The following is an 18,700-nucleotide window of genomic DNA, read 5'->3' as shown; positions in this document are numbered from 1 at the left end:
CGGAATCCGCTCGGGGGGAGGATAGCTGCGTCCATGGGCCGACTTCAGGGGAACTGTGCCGGCATACGCCTATTACACATCTGAAGGAAACCCAGGAAAAACCCCAGACGGTACAGCCGGCCCGCGGATTCGAAGTCTCCAAGCGCAGTCTCCAAGTGCACGCGTTACCGCTGCGCCACCGGAGCTGGTTTAAATCCTTCAAGTATGTATTGCTCCGCATTTCACTCTTCACCGGAGCAGACAGAAGCGGTGCACTTTCTCATTCTTCATTCTGTCACGCTCGTGCCAGTGGGCGGGTCGCGCACACACTGAATTTGATCGGCACTGACGTAGACCACGGTGAAAGAATATAGGGAGGTGATGACACAAGCCGCTCTCCGCAGCGGGGACCGCGGACAGATAATGTTCGGGAGAAGCGCCGGCCAAGGTCACGCTTGCACACGGCGACGTAGGGGGCGCTGCACCTTGGGGTCCCACAGAGCCGTATATAGAGAGAGTTTGGCCATTGGGAGGAGCGTAGATTAGAACACGCCCCACGACGTCATGGGAGAAGTCCCGCCTACCCCATGCTCTATTGTTCGTTTGTCTACACCCGCCAGCAGCCCGCCAGGTCGACGCCATGTTGATGCAAAATTACCGTACTCGGTGTCTGCTTGCAAGAAAAATGCATCTATTACCGTTCATATCGCGGAGTACCCGTTTTTTCTCACCGTGTTAGACTCCTGCAGCATGTACTGCGATTTTGTGTGTGCACTTGGGCTTGAATGCGGCGAACTTTCAATGCGAAAAGGCCAAACCGACGGCTGGACGGCGGTGCTCACATAAAAGACTGAATCTGGTTTGACTGTGCGATCGTTAGCTTTGCGTCGAAAGAAGATTAGGGAGTAGTGAATTCTGTCTTCGCGTTTATTGAACGCGATAAATGAGAAAAAAATCGAGGATTGCTTTGAAGGTACGTCAACGATTTTGTTCCTGAAAATGAAGGATGCAAGACTGCTGTAGCGAACGCGCCGTCCGCTAAGCAATTTTATAAACATTGCAATTGCACTTCTAATGCAGCACTGTGAATTTGTTATCGATAGTATGCACCATCATTGGCCGTTCATGCACCTGCAACATGCCGATCACTACACTAGTGCTTGAGAGTGTAGCCTTCGTGGCTCTCACCTTGTTCTTCAGATAGTAAGACAGTCATAATCTAACACACTAAAATTAATTAATTTAAAAAAGCATCAGAGCTACAGCTACCTCATTTGAAAGAAGACACTAGTCACAGCCACTTACAAAAGTACTTTACAAAAGTAGTCTTTTTTTTTTTCATTACACTGATTGAAATAATTAGCCTGCTACAATGATCTGCATGATTCTCCTGGCTTTTGCACATGCATCAGTTGCAGAACAAAATTTTCTTCAGAAACAGATCAGGAGTGAGCCAGGTAACAGCAGAGTTCGAGGTAACTCGTTACTGTAACGAAGTTCCTTTTTTTGGTAACTTGTAACTTAACTCGCTACTTCTGCGCCATGGTAAATTTAAGAGGAACTCTTTCCTTTTTCAGGTAACTTTGCCAAAGTAGCTTAAGTTCCAAGTTACTTTTAACTCTATTTTCACTCACGTCACCATATTTTCTTGCTTTCTCTCCGGTTCCTTTTGCCATAAAACGTGATATTCAATCAATGACATTTTGATATTGTATTTAGGAAGTAAGAACTGCTGCCATTGAAACGAAGCTGAACCATTGTGCGCCCACAAGGAGTAAGATGCAAAGCGTTCGAATAGACCTCTACCAGAGAAACGTCCCCTCAAGATCGTGGGTTTTGGGTGCGACCTTGTTCACCTCTAGCTTCGAGCGTAGTTCAATCCTACCAAATTTGTGGTGCTGTCGAACACTATGACGTCATTTGTTTACAAACAGGGAGATTATTGTTGGACATAAACAAGAACAATCTAAGAATGCTGCACCTGCGTAATGCTATCTTATGTCCGAAGTAATTCATTCTTTTTTTAAGTAACTCGGTAACTGCGAGTTACATTTCAGGCTGAAGAACTTCGTTACTAACTTAGGTACATCTTTCACACGGTAACTTAACTTGTAACGAGTTCTTTTTGACGGGTAGATTCTCAATCTATGGGTAACACATATATTAGACTACCAAGCAATGTTACATTTCAGAGCTATGATAAGTTGATAGTTAATTGGAAACAATCAACCCGTTATAGCATACGTACATCCACTTGCACACTTCTGTTTGTACAAAGCAGCACGGTCATGTCAAAATTGTTTGGTCACGTGGGATAGGAAACCTCCCAAACTAAAGAACCTCTCGACTGTGGCATTGCTTGGTAGTCCAGCACTGCACTTATGAAATATGGGCTTAAGTAGCCTGGAGCGAGAGAGAACAGCGGCAGCACTGGTTAAGTGAATTCAATTAATTAGATTGTATACACACTTGATCGATATCACAGTGTTCTGTGCTGTGCCAGTTGCGTCTAACTCAACCCGTTCTGTTAAGAAAACTCTTCAAAGAGAAAAAGTTACCTATAAAAGTGACCTATAGTTACAGATTAAAGTACTTGTATAAAAATGTACCCGATAACTTACTCGGGATACACAAAAAGTGCTTCAGTATAAGTACTCATTTACTTGTCGACCCTGTCACACCACAAGCAAGTGTGAGACCTAAATGCAATTGATGGAACTTCTGCTTGAGCATGACTGCATCAGTGATAAGAAGCATTCAAAAAGACATGAAGCACTGGATATTGATTTTTGTGAAATTTTTATGAAAGGCAGCATAGCTCCATGACAACATCAAGGTGGGGACAACTGTAGAGGTATGTACAGAAATGTACAAACCAGTAACGCACACAAATCCCGCTTTGTCTGGCCCCTCGCCTGTGTCCAGTCCAGCATGGGTGGCCCTGAGCTGGCTTAGCACACAGGTTTACAGAGGCACGCAAGCCCCACGACCGCATCAAGGTGGGGACAACCGTGGGGGTATATACAAATATGTACAAACATTACATACATACTACCATTCAAAAACGTTTGAGTGTCAACAAACATATTTACAATATATACATTGAGGAAGTAAGACTAGATCAATGGCAAGCTCTACATACTTACGGACAGTCACCACAGTTCATACACTTCAATTTCACACATATTTACAATGTTTACTTTTGACGGCGGGGGGCACACATGCTTTTGCTCCCCATGTCTAACTTTTTTGTACTGCTTTTCCGACTGAGCTCGGACAGATGTAACTGAAGGCGTGCATGACAGAACCGTTGGATCAGTTTGTTCTTCACATCATGGCACGCTGGAATGTTCACATCTTGCACTGCATCCAACATTAACTGCTGCATCTTTGGTATAATATTGTCTTGGGTCATGCAGCCATCAATTGTTCTAGAAAAGCAACTCTCGCAGGTTAGTAACATATTGTACACTGTGTCCGATGGGCACACTAATGCTCCTGCGTTGTAACATTTCCTGGCTGTGAGGTCACTCACTTCAGATGCTATGCCACTTCCACCAATTAGAGGTGTTCTACACTGCTCACAAGTTGTATTGTTTTTCATGACACGTGAAACAATGTAGCCACTGTAGTAAAAAAATGCACTTTCTTCTGTCCGGGTCAAATGTGGTCGTCCTATTGATAAGTTGTCCATGTCACTGTCTTGTGTCAGGGTTGCAGTTTCCTTGGAAGTGTTAAAGTCAGCAAGAAAAAAAGCACCGTCGTCCACCTTGTAGGACCCTGAGGTTGACACTTTCAAGTACTGTGACACACTGATTATTTTCAGTGCCATCTTGAACTCTAGGGGGGTCGGAATAGGGTTCCATAGACGAATTGTGGAAAAAAAGTTCTCGAGGCTATCCTGGGTGAACCTTGATGTCAGAACAAACTCGAACTTTTTGTCTTCTAGCAGATGCTTCTGGAGCTCAAGGATGGATGTTGTTGAGAGACATACACCAGCCTGGCAGGGTTTGTAGTGTCCATTTCCGATTTTAAGTCGTGAAAACATGTCCATGAAGTCTCTCAAGGAATTCACTGCTTCATTGTATCTTCTTTGATTGTGCAAACTCAGTGCCATCACAGGATGGCGACTGCACATCAAGTCGAACCAACGATTGACTGCATCGATGAACCAGGCAGTGACTAGGTAGTGCTCTGGCCAACCATGTGTCTCGACCATGGTGCGCAGTGCCACCGCTGTGGAATGGCTGAAAATGCTCATGGCATTAGATACCTTCATCTTGTCGAAGTGGTTAGGGTCAACCACTTCTTTCCTCACGTTCGGTGCAAGCTTGAAGACACTGCCCTCTTGAAAATCTGCGAGCCTTTTTATGGGCTCAAGAGAAACAATGCAGCCCTTCAAGTCATTGCGTTTGACATCGTCCGGGTGTAGAATTATCCGTTGGCCGTTGAGGAGGTGTCCACACAGGTTTTTTGCAATGTGAGGAACGTCTGCCATGAAGCGCACCTCCTTTCCATTCAGTGCTGGATGTTGGGCAATGTTTGACACCCGACCATACTTCCCTGAATTTATCTGCAGAGTTGAGAAAATGAGATCCATAAAAAACTTGTCTGGAGTGCTACTGCTCGTTATCGGAAAAATGCCAAGCCTGTTATCACTACAGTACAAAATAACGAGCCATCCTCCTAATCATCAGTCCCGCGTTCGACGAAAAAGACAAAGATTGTTCTAACCTTTCACTATTATGGTAATCGAGGATGCATGCACTTTGTTCTCTATTTACCTTGAAGTACTGCCACATTGATCGGTTTCCTGAACCCATGTCTGTTGTGACAGCCACAATTTCCAAACCAATACTGTGGCACTTCTCGATGATGGTCAGTGTTACATTCCCAGCATCTATTCCACTGAATGAATCTCCTGCAAACGTAATATCCAGCTTTAGACACAGAAAAAAATGATCCAGGAGCCTCATCAGAAAACTCTAGAACGGACAACTGTTCAGTCATCAGGCTGCTTTTTAAGATACAAATATTACCTGTGTAGTGGTAAGCCACAACTTGCTTCCATCTCGTTGCTACACCGCACAGCATGAACACTAGGCCATGGGTTGCTACCATCTTCTCCTGCTTTCCTGGAACAGGTAGTGTTGTGTAGCCACGGATCGAGCTTGTGGTAGGGTCATATTCAATTTTTTGCTGTATAGCCATCTCATCGATCATGAGGAGGCAACAGCGTTCTTTTGGGTCGAGTCCTGGTACCTTCACCTCCAAGAGATCAAAAACTTCGTGTAGGACACCAGGCTGGAACTTGATACCTGGAACAGACGAACACTGAACAATCAATGGATGTCCGACAGATATAGTATGAGGAGCATGAGCAGGTTTTCAAATACGTTGATACAATATATTGCTCAAACCTTCTATCCTCCGTCTGAGTGTCCTTGCTGAAGGGTATGGAAGATTCTGTTTCAGTATATCGTCGTATCCAGTGGCTCCACAAGAAAAGTGCAGCTGGAGGCCCTTCTTGACTGTGTTCTCTGACCATTTGGAACCACGGTTGCTTCTTCGGGATAGTGATGAGAGCTGGTCCTCATTGAACACACTCTCTTCCGATCCCTCACACGGGCCCTTTCAAGGTACTTTATCCTTGCTAGTAGCGCTTCTCTCTCCCCAGCAGCAAAGCTCTGCACATAAGGTAATAGCAATGTCATTCAACTTCCCAAAAACAAATTACAGCCACTACGAGCAAGTGCGCACTGAGAAAGGCCAGAGAAAAGCCCACTTGCCTCACTGTTGCAGGACACCAAGCTTGAGTCGGCACACCCCAGGTCGAGGGGCTGCTCCGTCACCTACACGGGCAAAAGAAATTGTGTATCAGTACATTTGCATCATTGCACCATGCTTGTTAAGCTGAGTAAAATTAAACGTGAAGAGTGAGCAGATATCTACGCTGCCATGTTGACAGAGAAATTACAGCACTACGAGCAAGTGCGCACTGAGAAAGGCCAGAGAAAAGCCCACTTGCCTCACTGTTGCAGGACACCAAGCTTGAGTCGGCACACCCCAGGTCGAGGGGCTGCTCCGTCACCTACACGGGCAAAAGAAATTGTGTATCAGTACATTTGCATCATTGCACCATGCTTGTTAAGCTGAGTAAAATTAAACGTGAAGAGTGAGCAGATATCTACGCTGCCATGTTGACAGAGAAATTACAGCACTACGAGCAAGTGCGCACTGAGAAAGGCCAGAGAAAAGCCCACTTGCCTCACTGTTGCAGGACACCAAGCTTGAGTCGGCACACCCCAGGTCGAGGGGCTGCTCCGTCACCTACACGGGCAAAAGAAATTGTGTATCAGTACATTTGCATCATTGCACCATGCTTGTTAAGCTGAGTAAAATTAAACGTGAAGAGTGAGCAGATATCTACGCTGCCATGTTGACAGAGAAATTACAGCACTACGAGCAAGTGCGCACTGAGAAAGGCCAGAGAAAAGCCCACTTGCCTCACTGTTGCAGGACACCAAGCTTGAGTCGGCACACCCCAGGTCGAGGGGCTGCTCCGTCACCTACACGGGCAAAAGAAATTGTGTATCAGTACATTTGCATCATTGCACCATGCTTGTTAAGCTGAGTAAAATTAAACGTGAAGAGTGAGCAGATATCTACGCTGCCATGTTGACAGAGAAATTACAGCACTACGAGCAAGTGCGCACTGAGAAAGGCCAGAGAAAAGCCCACTTGCCTCACTGTTGCAGGACACCAAGCTTGAGTCGGCACACCCCAGGTCGAGGGGCTGCTCCGTCACCTACACGGGCAAAAGAAATTGTGTATCAGTACATTTGCATCATTGCACCATGCTTGTTAAGCTGAGTAAAATTAAACGTGAAGAGTGAGCAGATATCTACGCTGCCATGTTGACAGAGAAATTACAGCACTACGAGCAAGTGCGCACTGAGAAAGGCCAGAGAAAAGCCCACTTGCCTCACTGTTGCAGGACACCAAGCTTGAGTCGGCACACCCCAGGTCGAGGGGCTGCTCCGTCACCTACACGGGCAAAAGAAATTGTGTATCAGTACATTTGCATCATTGCACCATGCTTGTTAAGCTGAGTAAAATTAAACGTGAAGAGTGAGCAGATATCTACGCTGCCATGTTGACAGAGAAATTACAGCACTACGAGCAAGTGCGCACTGAGAAAGGCCAGAGAAAAGCCCACTTGCCTCACTGTTGCAGGACACCAAGCTTGAGTCGGCACACCCCAGGTCGAGAGGCTGCTCCGTCACCTACACGGGCAAAAGAAATTGTGTATCAGTACATTTGCATCATTGCACCATGCTTGTTAAGCTGAGTAAAATTAAACGTGAAGAGTGAGCAGATATCTACGCTGCCATGTTGACAGAGAAATTACAGCACTACGAGCAAGTGCGCACTGAGAAAGGCCAGAGAAAAGCCCACTTGCCTCACTGTTGCAGGACACCAAGCTTGAGTCGGCACACCCCAGGTCGAGGGGCTGCTCCGTCACCTACACGGGCAAAAGAAATTGTGTATCAGTACATTTGCATCATTGCACCATGCTTGTTGAGTTGAGTAAAATTAAACGTAACGAGTTAAGAAATATTTACACTGCCATGTTCACGTGACTTTTGAAAAATGAGACGATCACAGATCGTAACATGCAATGGTGGTCCATGTGTTACCTCTTGCACCGTTGGTATGGCTGATGCATCTGTGGCAGCAGGTTCCAGAGAAGCAGTGTTGTCGGTGGCATGTACCTCTGTTTCCCCCTGCAAAGAAGAGTGCAGAGACAGAAGTACCTGTGCAGCACTATATTCACTGCTAGGAACGATGCCCACCGTGTTTGTTGTGTCTGTGAGAATGCCTGTAGCAACCCTTGGCATGCTTGCATGTGCAACCCCAGGAAGTCGTAACACGTCTTGTTGCTCAGTGGGCTACAACAGAAACATGATAAGGTCTGCTTCCCTGTCTACATCAAATTTCCTTTCTCGAAGGTTTCTAGGGCTACGTTCCCTTCCTCCTATTTGATGCAACACTTCTTTCGCTGCACTCTCTTTATGGAAGTAATGGGCTCGCACATGCGCAACACGGAGTAACCATGGCCAAGTTACACTGCTCACCTCTACTGTGGTCCCAGCCGAAGGAGGAAGGTTCTCATTTTCCTGGTTTGTTACCTGACGGGTGAAAAAGTACGCGGATTGGAACAGAAGTTGTACGTGGCTTCTAGACTAGGCCAGAGAAAACAGCAGATCAACGCAACAGCAGATCAAATGCTCATGTAACAGCAGATCAAACGCAAAGTTCACGTGGGTCTCACCTTTCGGCGTCTTTTTTGTAGCCCAGCTGTGTCAAAGTGAAATTTCGTAGGCACCGCTGATGACTTAAGCTTTCTCCTGCCGTCGGCCCGATTGTTTTCGAATTGGCTGTCTTCAAAATGCGCCTGTGTTCACCCGAAGAAACACACAAACACTCATACACGCTATCGCAAATAAACACACCGCGCAGAAGGCACCTCTGCCCCTAGGTCGGACTTAGTGCTTACCTCGCAAAGCTGACTATGCGGCGTAGGCTCCCAACCACCACCACGGTTCACATTCGCGATCCAAATATTTCGTCTCTTGGAGTCGCGTGGGAAGCGAAAGACGCGATATCCTTTGGCACTTGAGTTCTTGCATTTCGCCGCAACACAGCCACCCATGTCGCAGGTGGATGGAAGCCGAAAACGGCGATTCCGGGCGATCACATCGGGCCACACACAAAGCACGTTTCGATCAGCTGGCAAATTGCATCAACATGGCGTAACGGCGCACATCCGCTCAGACGCGCTGGCTAGGGAGTGGATTCTAAACGGATTCCGCTTGGATTCAGGCTTTTAGGGCGGTGCAATGCTAGCTGTGACGTAAACAAATGCTCCACCCACAAGGCGGCAAAAGATCACAAGATGGCCAAACTCTCTCTATATACGGCTCTGGGGTCCCAAGAAAGGGGTCTGCTAACCGGCTACTCAACAGTTTCGTTTTGCTGCACGTTCTTCCGCACGTCGCTTGGGCGATGTTGACAGCTAACTTATAATGGGTAAGAAATGTTTCGTTCCCAATTGCGATTCGGGCTACCGGACCTGTGTGGAAGGCGTTCCGCTGTTCGTGCTATGCCGAGGGCAGATCGGATTTTGCAGCCTAGCGACCATGTTTGCGCTAAACACTTTCAAGGGGAGATGATCTCCAAGTATTACCATGCGGAACTGAATGGAAACGCTCTCTTGGATGTGCCAAAGCGGGCTGTGCTGTTGTCGTACGCTGTACCCACTATATTCCCTAATTGCCCCGCGTAGCTGACACGGCATGTGAAGCAGAGAAACCCGCCAAAGAAGAGAGCCTCCCGCTTTAGGCTCTTCCAAGCGTCGACGAAAAGCGTCCAACGTTGAAGGTTCACTTCAATCTCCACTGTCTCCTACACCCGCATCCAGCCCGGCTGTAGAAACAGAGGGGGAGTCGCCGTGCAAGAGGCGCCGTCTTGATTTTACCAGTGCGGATTCTCCAGCAGAGTCCACGGCCGAAGATTTGAGCGACGCAATACAGCAACATGAGACGCATGCAAGTTACATTGCACGTATAGTTGATGCGCACAACGCGTGTGATTTTGTTTCGCAGACCCTTCCTGGCTCTGGTTCTTGCGCCACGCTATCTTTCTCACATGAAATATTTAAATATTCTCATTGTAATGGTCATATTTTGCTTCAACCTCGTCTGGCGACAGCAGGGGTAGGGGGGGATATGTCTAATTGTAAAAGAAAAGAAGAAAGGAAAGGTATAGCCAGACAGGTTTGCTTGCTATTCCATGAAAGAAAAAGAAAAATAGAAAAAAAAGAGTGAAAGGCAGAGCAACAGCACTACAGTCAGTCAGTCTACTGGGACACTATAGACAGTGTTCTTGACAGATGCATAATGTTTCCGTGTGATGAACACAAGGAAGAAACAATTGCCCAAGTGCTCCATCACTTCGTGAGCATGCGAATGAGACAGTACTGCAAGCATGTTGGCCTCACCTTGAAGAAACAAGCTCAAGAAATTAGCAAAGCTGTGTGCCTCATAGTGCGTGAAAACAGAAATGTGTTCTGCTTCTTTAGAAACATGCACTCTATTGGTTGCGCAGTATCAATAAAACTGTTTATAAGTGAGCTGGAGAAGCTGGTTGTAGGGAAGGCAAATACATCGTAAGCTGTACAGAAACAGTGTTAGGACTCTTACAACATGCTTTTACAGCATTTGTAGGGTCTGGGGAAACGCATGCATAACGTAACGCTTTTGCAGGGGCTCTGTAGATGTGTATTTGTCGCGCTACAAAGCAGATGCTATACTAGCCGTTGCAAATTGCTTGTTCTGCCTATTGTGCTTCTGCACACGACCCACAAAAGAAAAAGCAGCACGCGGAACGCGGGTACAGCAGGTGCCGCCTGCACTTTGGGTCTCGCGCGGATGGCTGGACACTGCGACTTTCCCCTTTGGAACGGGCGGTAGCTTGCGCGCAGGCGGGCCCGCTCACTTGTGCGCCACCTGTCGGCGCGTGGCGAAACTATCAGGCGCGGCGAACATTATCTGGACGCTCTCTCCGGCGGAATGTCATCACCTCCCTATATTCTTTCACCGTGACGTAGACCCAGGTCCCCCGAACTCACCTCGGAAAAGCGTGCAACGAAGAAGGCCGCCACAAGATACCCCACTGTTGCCGTTCCGGATCGCTTCAGCGCGCTATGTCTCGTGGCAAAATGTTTTTGTTGTTTCTGCGAATGAATCTAGTCTTTATATGTCCAAATAAAACGCGTATAACAACTTTCTGTGTCCTGTTTCACTTTTTGGTCCCGTTTTTAAACGTGTTGAGCAATCGGAAGGATCTAGTGCACGGCTGCGTGCAGCACATAGCGTACCTGTGGTACCAGGCGCCGCAGGCGCAGTCGTCCATTTCTCCTTCGGTGACTTGGCCTGGCTTGGATTGTGCTTCAACTGGATCTTTAGCGCGCTACAATCAAACGCAAGCCAACGTCTGGTAACAATGGGGTATCTATGGGCGGCCTCCGGCATTGCACGCATCGGGATAGGAACAAATACATGGGAAAATGGCGACCTTGGGGGACCTGCGTAGACCCAACCTCAGTTGCCGGGAAAGGGAAACGTTTTTCTTGAACTTTGGAAGTTCAAAACTCCACCCCGCGCGTCATCTTTTGAACTTAGTTCTGGTTTGACGAGCGTAGCACCCGTGGTGTGCAACACTAGAGCACACCCATCAGGGATCCTGGTGTAGAACATCAGAGAACAGACACTAGGAACACCAGAGAAGAAACCAGCAGCAATGCCCCAAATCACAGCCAGTGAAAACATGAGAATGATTCTGGTGTTTCTTTTTTTCGATAGGGCGTCTATCGAAAGTATATCAATAGTTTTCTTAATGTCGATGTTAACTAATCGATAATGTAATGTTAACTATGGATAGTACTATCGGTAGTCTATCGAAAGTCGACTATCGATGGTTTTCTCACTATCGATAGTTCGATTCTCATGCGACTATCTGTAGTACTATCGATAGTTTTGCATCACTAATGCATGTACGTGTATTCATGCTGCAGGTGTGTTTCATCCGTATGTATATCATATTTGGTTCAGGTACAAATGGATTCGCTTCGGATATATTCGATTCGGTTGCATAACTATTCGTTTCGTTTCGCTTCGGTTTCATAATGAGTACCCGCACAGACCTAGGAGCCAACGTATACAACAATCCCACACTAAAGGAACACGTTTTCCTCTGAACATAACAGGAATAGGCAGGCTGGCTGGTGTTAGCTTGATGACTTTAACATTGCCTTGAGTTTGAGGTAAAACACGTCTTTGGTGTCTTCTTCTCGTCCCGTGTTTTACCTCAAACTCAAGGCAATGCTGACGTCATCTCTTCCTATTTTGCAATGACCCCTGTGCTCCACTCCACACCACATGTGAAAAGAGGGGCTTGCAGTTTAAAAAAAGCACGGCAACGGTTTGTGCGTTTTGTACGTCTTATGTAAAATACTGCTGCAAAAATTGCTGCCCATACACAATGAATCCGTACCAACTACCCCGACTCCATTCACTTGTCTTATGCAAAGATCCCATTGCCCATCCCATCCCACTTACGCTCTGCCCCAGAAACGCTGGGGCAGAGCGTAAGTGCAATCTCAGCAGAAAGGAGTAACAGAGGAACTTGCAACTTTACTCAATTTTCACTCCTCACAGAGTCAGTTACTCCGTCTTGCTCACTGCATTTGCCAAGTGACTCCCTGACTGTAAATAGTTACTTCCCCATGTTCATATTTTAATCAACAATTGAAAAGTTAGATGACCCTCTTTCTGGTATGGATACTTTTGAGCTAGGAACTCGTTGATTTACTGTGCAACAATTCCTATGTTGCATCCTCTCGGTTACTTACTTTATGGTTTTGCACTGAATTTGCACTGCTTTGTGAATGAGGACTGCACTTTTGCGGAAGGACATCTCGTGACCAGTGATTTCCCCAGAAACCGACATCTGGGGAGAGGGGTGTTGCAAAGGAAAGGGGGAGGGTGTACACCTTCCCCCTGGGGTGGTGTAGGGAGGTCCATGCTTGGGGTCATGCATCGGGATCACTCTGGTTTACACTTCGCAAAATAAACTTCGAGAATAAACTCCTCTAAATAAATCACGACAATATCCACAGTATACAGATAAAGCCGTAAAAATCAACTTTTGCGATACAAACGCTTCAGATTCAAACTTTCAAAATAAATCGTCTCTGATTGGTCGACAGGCACGACAGCCTCAGAGCAGCGAAGACTTTTGGCTCCCGCGTCTCAAAATAGTTCCCCGCAGGGTGAGGCTTTTTGCGGTGGGCTGGGAACGAGAGTACCGAGTCTGGACGAATCGTTTTGCTGTATTCTCCACCGGCTATCATGATTCTGTTGATACTGCAGTTAATGATTTGTTCTGCTGCTCGCCTGTCAAATTTGAGTATATCGAACTCTGAATTCGTCTCGTGTAACCAAATGAGTTCCCGGTGTTGGTTCCAGCTATGGTGGACACCTGCTCTACTATGAACAGTGTCGCGAACAACGCCATTCTCCTGCGGAGCTGCCTTGGTTGTGAAGTCGTTCAGTTGAAAAGTGACGGTCGACGAAAAAGCCTGATTCCGATACCGTGTGGATGTGTTGTGTTTGTCCGTCTGTATGTGTTTGTGTGTGTTCCAGCCTCAGAACCGTAGAATCGTGAAATCGGAACCTGCTTGTGGTTTTCTTTGTGATGCATAATGTAAAACCCCGAGACTAGGGAACACGAAATGACAGACACAAACACGAAGTCTCAAACACTTCAGGTGTTTGAGACTTCGTGTTTGTGTCTGTCCTTTCGTGTTCCCTAGTCTCGGTGTTTTACATTACGCATCATCTTCACCAGCTCGCTTGCTTCCTAGCCATTTTTTCTTTGTGAGCCTACGTTCTGATAAACGCAGGGAACAGGTACTGGACAGACTCCCGAAATGCATTTCTGGAAATAAGCTACATATGAATGTGAAGAAATTGTTAGTTTGTTTGCAAGAAATATCCTGGAATACCCTGGAACCGAAGAATGCCAGTTCCTTTGATACCGTGAAATTTTCTCACAGAAATTTTTGCAGCTTTTTTATTGACGTGAATATACAGTGCAAATTCTGGTTATCAAATGTCGGAACTGAAGAAAACCAAGCGCAATAAGTAACTGAAATGAGAAGTGCGAGAAATGAATGGCACCCTCTGTTGTATTTGTTTGCCTTCCTTTGTCTCCTATGATCTTCACATTTAGAAATCCCGAGGTACGTTTATTAGCAGGTCACTCTTTATGCCAAGCACCCACGCTAAGAAGTCTAAAATTTACGGTACCAGCTACTTCATTGTATGGTACCCTTGCACCAATTTTTACAGCTTATAAACATTGTGCTGAAATATGAAATCGCTGTAAAACTTGCATCCTGCACGACATTACATTAAATGTGCTGCTTGCAGTTCTGCGGCGCTGTTTCTTCCTCACGTTCAAGTGAAAAGGCAAAAAGAACGCTCCGAGACTTACTCTCACACAACTATTATTTCGGAGCCATGTCCTCGCATTAAATGGTCACGAGCATACTTTTGAAAACTATAGCGGCACATAGGGAAACCGACGTTGGATTTGCACCGACCTTCTATTTCCAATAATAAAACGAGACCTAATTAGTACATCCATTTCGGATGTAGAACATGTTGTCACCCCTTATAACTGCAAAAATATGATTTCTCTAAGAACAAAAAAATCAGTCCATGGACACGCTATATGCACCGCACCTACTAGAAATTAACCAGTGCTTGCTGAAAATATACTGGTATTTGTGTTTTATGTGAGTGATGAATGGCCTACATTTTCTTTTTGACCAGCAATGCCAGTGTGAGAGCTCCTACGCCAGACTAGCTAATTCCTCCTCTTTGTCCTCCATGCGGTCACATATATGTTACACCACAAGTAAGCTAGCTGGTACCACAGTACCAAACAGATGAATTAACATGAACACAATCACATAGCAGAGTGAATAACAACCACCATTATTGACTTAGTTTGCTTGGTCAATGGCAACTGAAGGTGGCATATTTCTTCCCTCAGATTTTTTTTATTGGTTTGTTCCACCTAAAAACAGAAGCCATACACTGAGCAGCAGGGCATAGTAAAACCCTCCATAAGCATCACTTTGCCTCTTTGGCATTGGCAAGCATGGCTTTGCCTCCACAAGCATGACTTTGACATAATTGCTTTGTGCCGTGATAAAGGGTACTATGACTCTGTTCGCAGTACCATTTAAAACGTTGGCACCTATATGGCTAGATTGCAGCCCCCTATGGCGTTCAGATATTCTGATGCCTGCAGAGCTGTAAGCTGTTCTTCCGGGTGAAAGAAAGCTTGAAAACTGCATAGGTTGTGGCTCACTGCCAAAGAGATCAGATGGAGAACAGAGTAGTGGAGTACAGAAATTACTGGACATAAAGCACAGTGAGGCATGCTTCACCCAGGCCACAAGGCGGTACTATTACTTTGAGCCACCTTCTGTTAATGCAGCAAAAACACCTATTTCCACTGAAAGCTGTTACGTCGCATTCTGACATGATCTGAGCAAATATGGTCAGCTGATGCTATAAGATCTACAGAAAACACATGCCAGCAGATTCTGAACATGCTATAGGAGAGGGTATGCTTTTGAAATGATGAGATTTGTTCACTTTCCAGATGACTTCAGGTATGTGAAAACAATCATAAAAGCTGTTATGAAGCAGCGACTGCAACTAATCTGTAGAACTGGGCAGAACAGTTGAATGCAAATTTTGTTCAAAGTGTGCTATAGCGTCATACAGATGGGATATGAATGAGCTGACGAAACATTCTATAAGAACAAATACACCTGTAGTTTCTCAAAATGGAAAAGCAGAGCATCGATTTTCGCAGGAGAGAGCCACAAAGGCATCTTTTATTTTATTTTTTTGCTTCCTAGATGGCCTCAACTGACGAACAAGCTGCAGCACATTATGGTGACAAATTTATTTATTTAAAGAAAAATAAACCTGTAGATTTTCAATATGTTGCAGGAGAGGACTAGTTATACAAATAAGGGAAGATTTCTTTTAGACGACCTATATGTGAATATATTATCTGAAAAAAAAGTAATTTTTTGCAAGTGCTTGATATTCTCAAACACATGGTTAAACAATGAATATAGATCAGCTTGATATTTTTATGTGGAGCTAATCACAAGCAATCAGTTACAAGCATAAATAATCTGGGTCTCCTTCAAGAATGCTAATTTGTCAGAAAGTTATTGTAAACTTGACCCCAAATATGCTCCGTTCTTGAGTTCTCACCACTTCACCAGATTTATTCTCGTTCTACATACCTTTGGGGCGGCAGACCCGTGATTCCCCTCTAACACCAGGCAAGGAAAGCGCACAAATGATGTATATGTAGATGTCAAAGAAGCTCGTAAGGGACAACTTCATATTTCGGCACAGTTTAATGTGCCCCCATTGTTCAAGAAAACAAAATGATTTACATTTGGTATATGCATCGTCTAAAAAATGCACACAATTTTTGATATCTAAGAGAGTCAAGCTACATCTCTGGCTGGTTTTGGCTGGAATAGCCCAGGTTGACAGTTACACAGGCTGATGTCAGCATTGAAAATATAAAGGAAAAAAGGCAATTTAAAATGCCTCACTCAATTTACTACTTTTCATAGCTTACACCTTGACAGGTGTTTTTTTATCCTAAAATGGTTTCATTGCCAAAATCAACGAGAATGACTGTCATCACATTAACAAGTTTCAACTGTATACCAAGTAATAACAAACATGTGCTTATTTTTTCTGCAATCAAGATGTGAATTACATCGTTCAGTTGCAGGCTTCAGTGAAAAATCACTGCTTGTGATGTCACTGCTGAGTGAGTAAGGCACTGCTAGTGACGCAACATATGATTCCAGTATCTTTCACCCCAGCCCACGTTATTTCATGAGCAATTAGCATCAGAATCAATGAGCTTACATGATGCGCTTATGAAGTGTAATTTCATGTGTGCCGATAAACATACTGCAGTGCTAATTTACAATGTAGTTTGTGGCTGTGGAGCACACTCATATTCAGTATGCCATATGAACTAGAGGAGCATTTTCTGCCATGAACATTAGATGAGCGAAGACCCCAAAAAATGTAAGCACTGTTTACGTGCATTTGACAACCTGCATTTTTATTAGTGAGATGCTCTATTCGTAGCTAGAGGGAAAAGGTGCTGGCAATGTGGCACATGTTCATAAGATGTAGAACCAGAGACACAGAAAAAAATTCATGATCTCAGTCATGTCATTGTGTCCGTGTTTCTGTCTCCTGTTCTACATTTGTTAATCTTTTTGTGTAATTGCTGGATTTTATCCCAACAGCATGGGTCAGCAATTAGAGAACATCCAGTACATGCAAGGCATACATTTCCTCATTCTCCGCATTCCTCATTCAAGTAACGTTGAAGAAGTAACCATGCGAAGAAACAATACAACAGTGAAGCTGGCTTCAGTACACTACAACATGTCACGTGTAACAATATACAGTATGCCTCAGTGTTTCCCAAACCATGTGTCAGGACCCCCATTGAGGCCGCGATAGCCCAAACAGGGCCCAAGATAAAGCAGATGAAGTGAGTGCAATATGCCACAAAACCAAGGAAACTATATCTCTACGACTGCATTATATTGAAGTTGTTTTACAAAAATGCAAGTTCAGTTCAGCGCACAATCAGTCGGGAAACAAGCTAACTCGCAGCAATGATTTCAATCAAGTGTGTCGCAGTGTTCCTCTCTGTATCATGACGAGACCCTGGACCTACATCAGACGCTACTTGCACGCACCAGTATAAGATTCATATTTATTTATTTATTTCAAGAACCCCAAGGGTCCGGAGGACATTACATGGGGGGGTGGGAACTGGAGCGTAAGATACATTTACAGCAACTTGATAGAAACAAACAAGCAAGCAAAAAAGAACAACACAATTAGCAGTAAGTAAACAGGAAAATAAAGAAACGACGACAGTACAAACTTATATGAAAACAAGTATCAAAGCGTGAAACAGGGAGTTCGTTCACATAAGTACAGATAATTAACAAATATGATAAGGGGGAGGTGAAAAATTTCATAGCAACTGGCATACAAGCGTGGTGGCCTTGTGAGTGGAGTGAACGGGAGAGGGTGTTACAAAATACTGTATGCTCGATAATAGTTGTGAGAGGTGATGGGAGGTTGTTCCATTCGATGGCAGTTGAACAAAAGAATGATCTGGATAATGCATTGGTATTACAATGAAAGTGTGTGACCTTATTAGTGCGATCGATGCGAGGAAAAATGACAACCGGGATGGTGATGGGCGATTGCTGCGGTGGCAAGATGAAAAAGAACCTATGGAAAAGGGCTAACTTGGCAAGACGGCGACGATGTTCGAGTGAGTCGAGATTAAGATTTGATTTTATTGCGGTTACAGAGGTATCGAATTAGTAGTCGTTGGAAATGAATAGGTCCCAAATAGGTGATGCATATTCCAGCTTGCTGCGTACAAGAGCCGTGAAAGTTATGAGCTTAAGATGGAGGGTGCGTCTAACAAAGCCTAGGGAGCGAGAAGCGTTAGTTATTATGTGGTTGATGTGCTCGTTCCAAGTTAGGTTGGAGGAAAGGTGGGTTCCAAGATATTTGTAAGAATCTGCTCGAGTTAATGTGATATCACTTAGGATGTAGGGGAAGGAAGGAAGACAAGAGACCCGTCTTCGAGAAAACGACAAAATGCGACACTTTGCAATGTTCAGAGGCATGTGCCACTCATTGCACCAACGCCGGATTAGGTCGCTTTGTAAGGTTAGTTGGTCAGAAGGAGAAAGGATTTGCCTGTACACTACACAGTCGTCAGCAAAGCGACGAATCGTGGAAGATACGCCTGAAGGAAGGTGATTTATATAGATAAGGAAAAGGAGAGGGCCGAGGACTGAACCCTGAGGGACACCAGAAAGCACAGGTACATTTGGGGATAGGTGGTTGTTGCAAGTAACAAGCAACGTACGATTAGTCAGAAATTGAGCTACTCAACGGAGGACATACGGGTCGAGGTCGTATAGAAG

The 18,700-nt window shown here is 45.1% G+C and overlaps 2 protein-coding genes across 4 annotated transcripts in view; one reads left to right on the top strand and one right to left on the bottom strand.

Moving 5' to 3' along the window:
• The window catches only part of LOC135395993 (papilin-like), a 60,658-nt gene that overhangs the window by 18,550 nt on the left and 23,408 nt on the right, over positions 1–18,700 (top strand). The window lies entirely within an intron of this gene.
• On the bottom strand, positions 7,267–8,922 carry LOC135395991 (peroxynitrite isomerase THAP4-like). The gene is made up of 5 exons (XM_064627070.1): positions 8,540–8,922; positions 8,315–8,437; positions 8,118–8,171; positions 7,680–7,931; positions 7,267–7,504 (listed from the first exon to the last, which is right to left on the bottom strand). Exons 1-5 carry the CDS (start codon positions 8,693–8,695, stop codon positions 7,337–7,339), a joined length of 753 nt encoding a protein of 250 aa, XP_064483140.1. The 5' UTR covers positions 8,696–8,922; the 3' UTR covers positions 7,267–7,336.

Source organism: Ornithodoros turicata, chromosome 5 (genome assembly GCF_037126465.1).
Source record: "Ornithodoros turicata isolate Travis chromosome 5, ASM3712646v1, whole genome shotgun sequence".
Classification (NCBI taxonomy): Eukaryota; Metazoa; Arthropoda; class Arachnida; order Ixodida; family Argasidae; genus Ornithodoros; species Ornithodoros turicata.
Note: the sequence above shows the minus strand (reverse complement) of the source record. Positions and strands in the feature narration are given on the sequence as shown.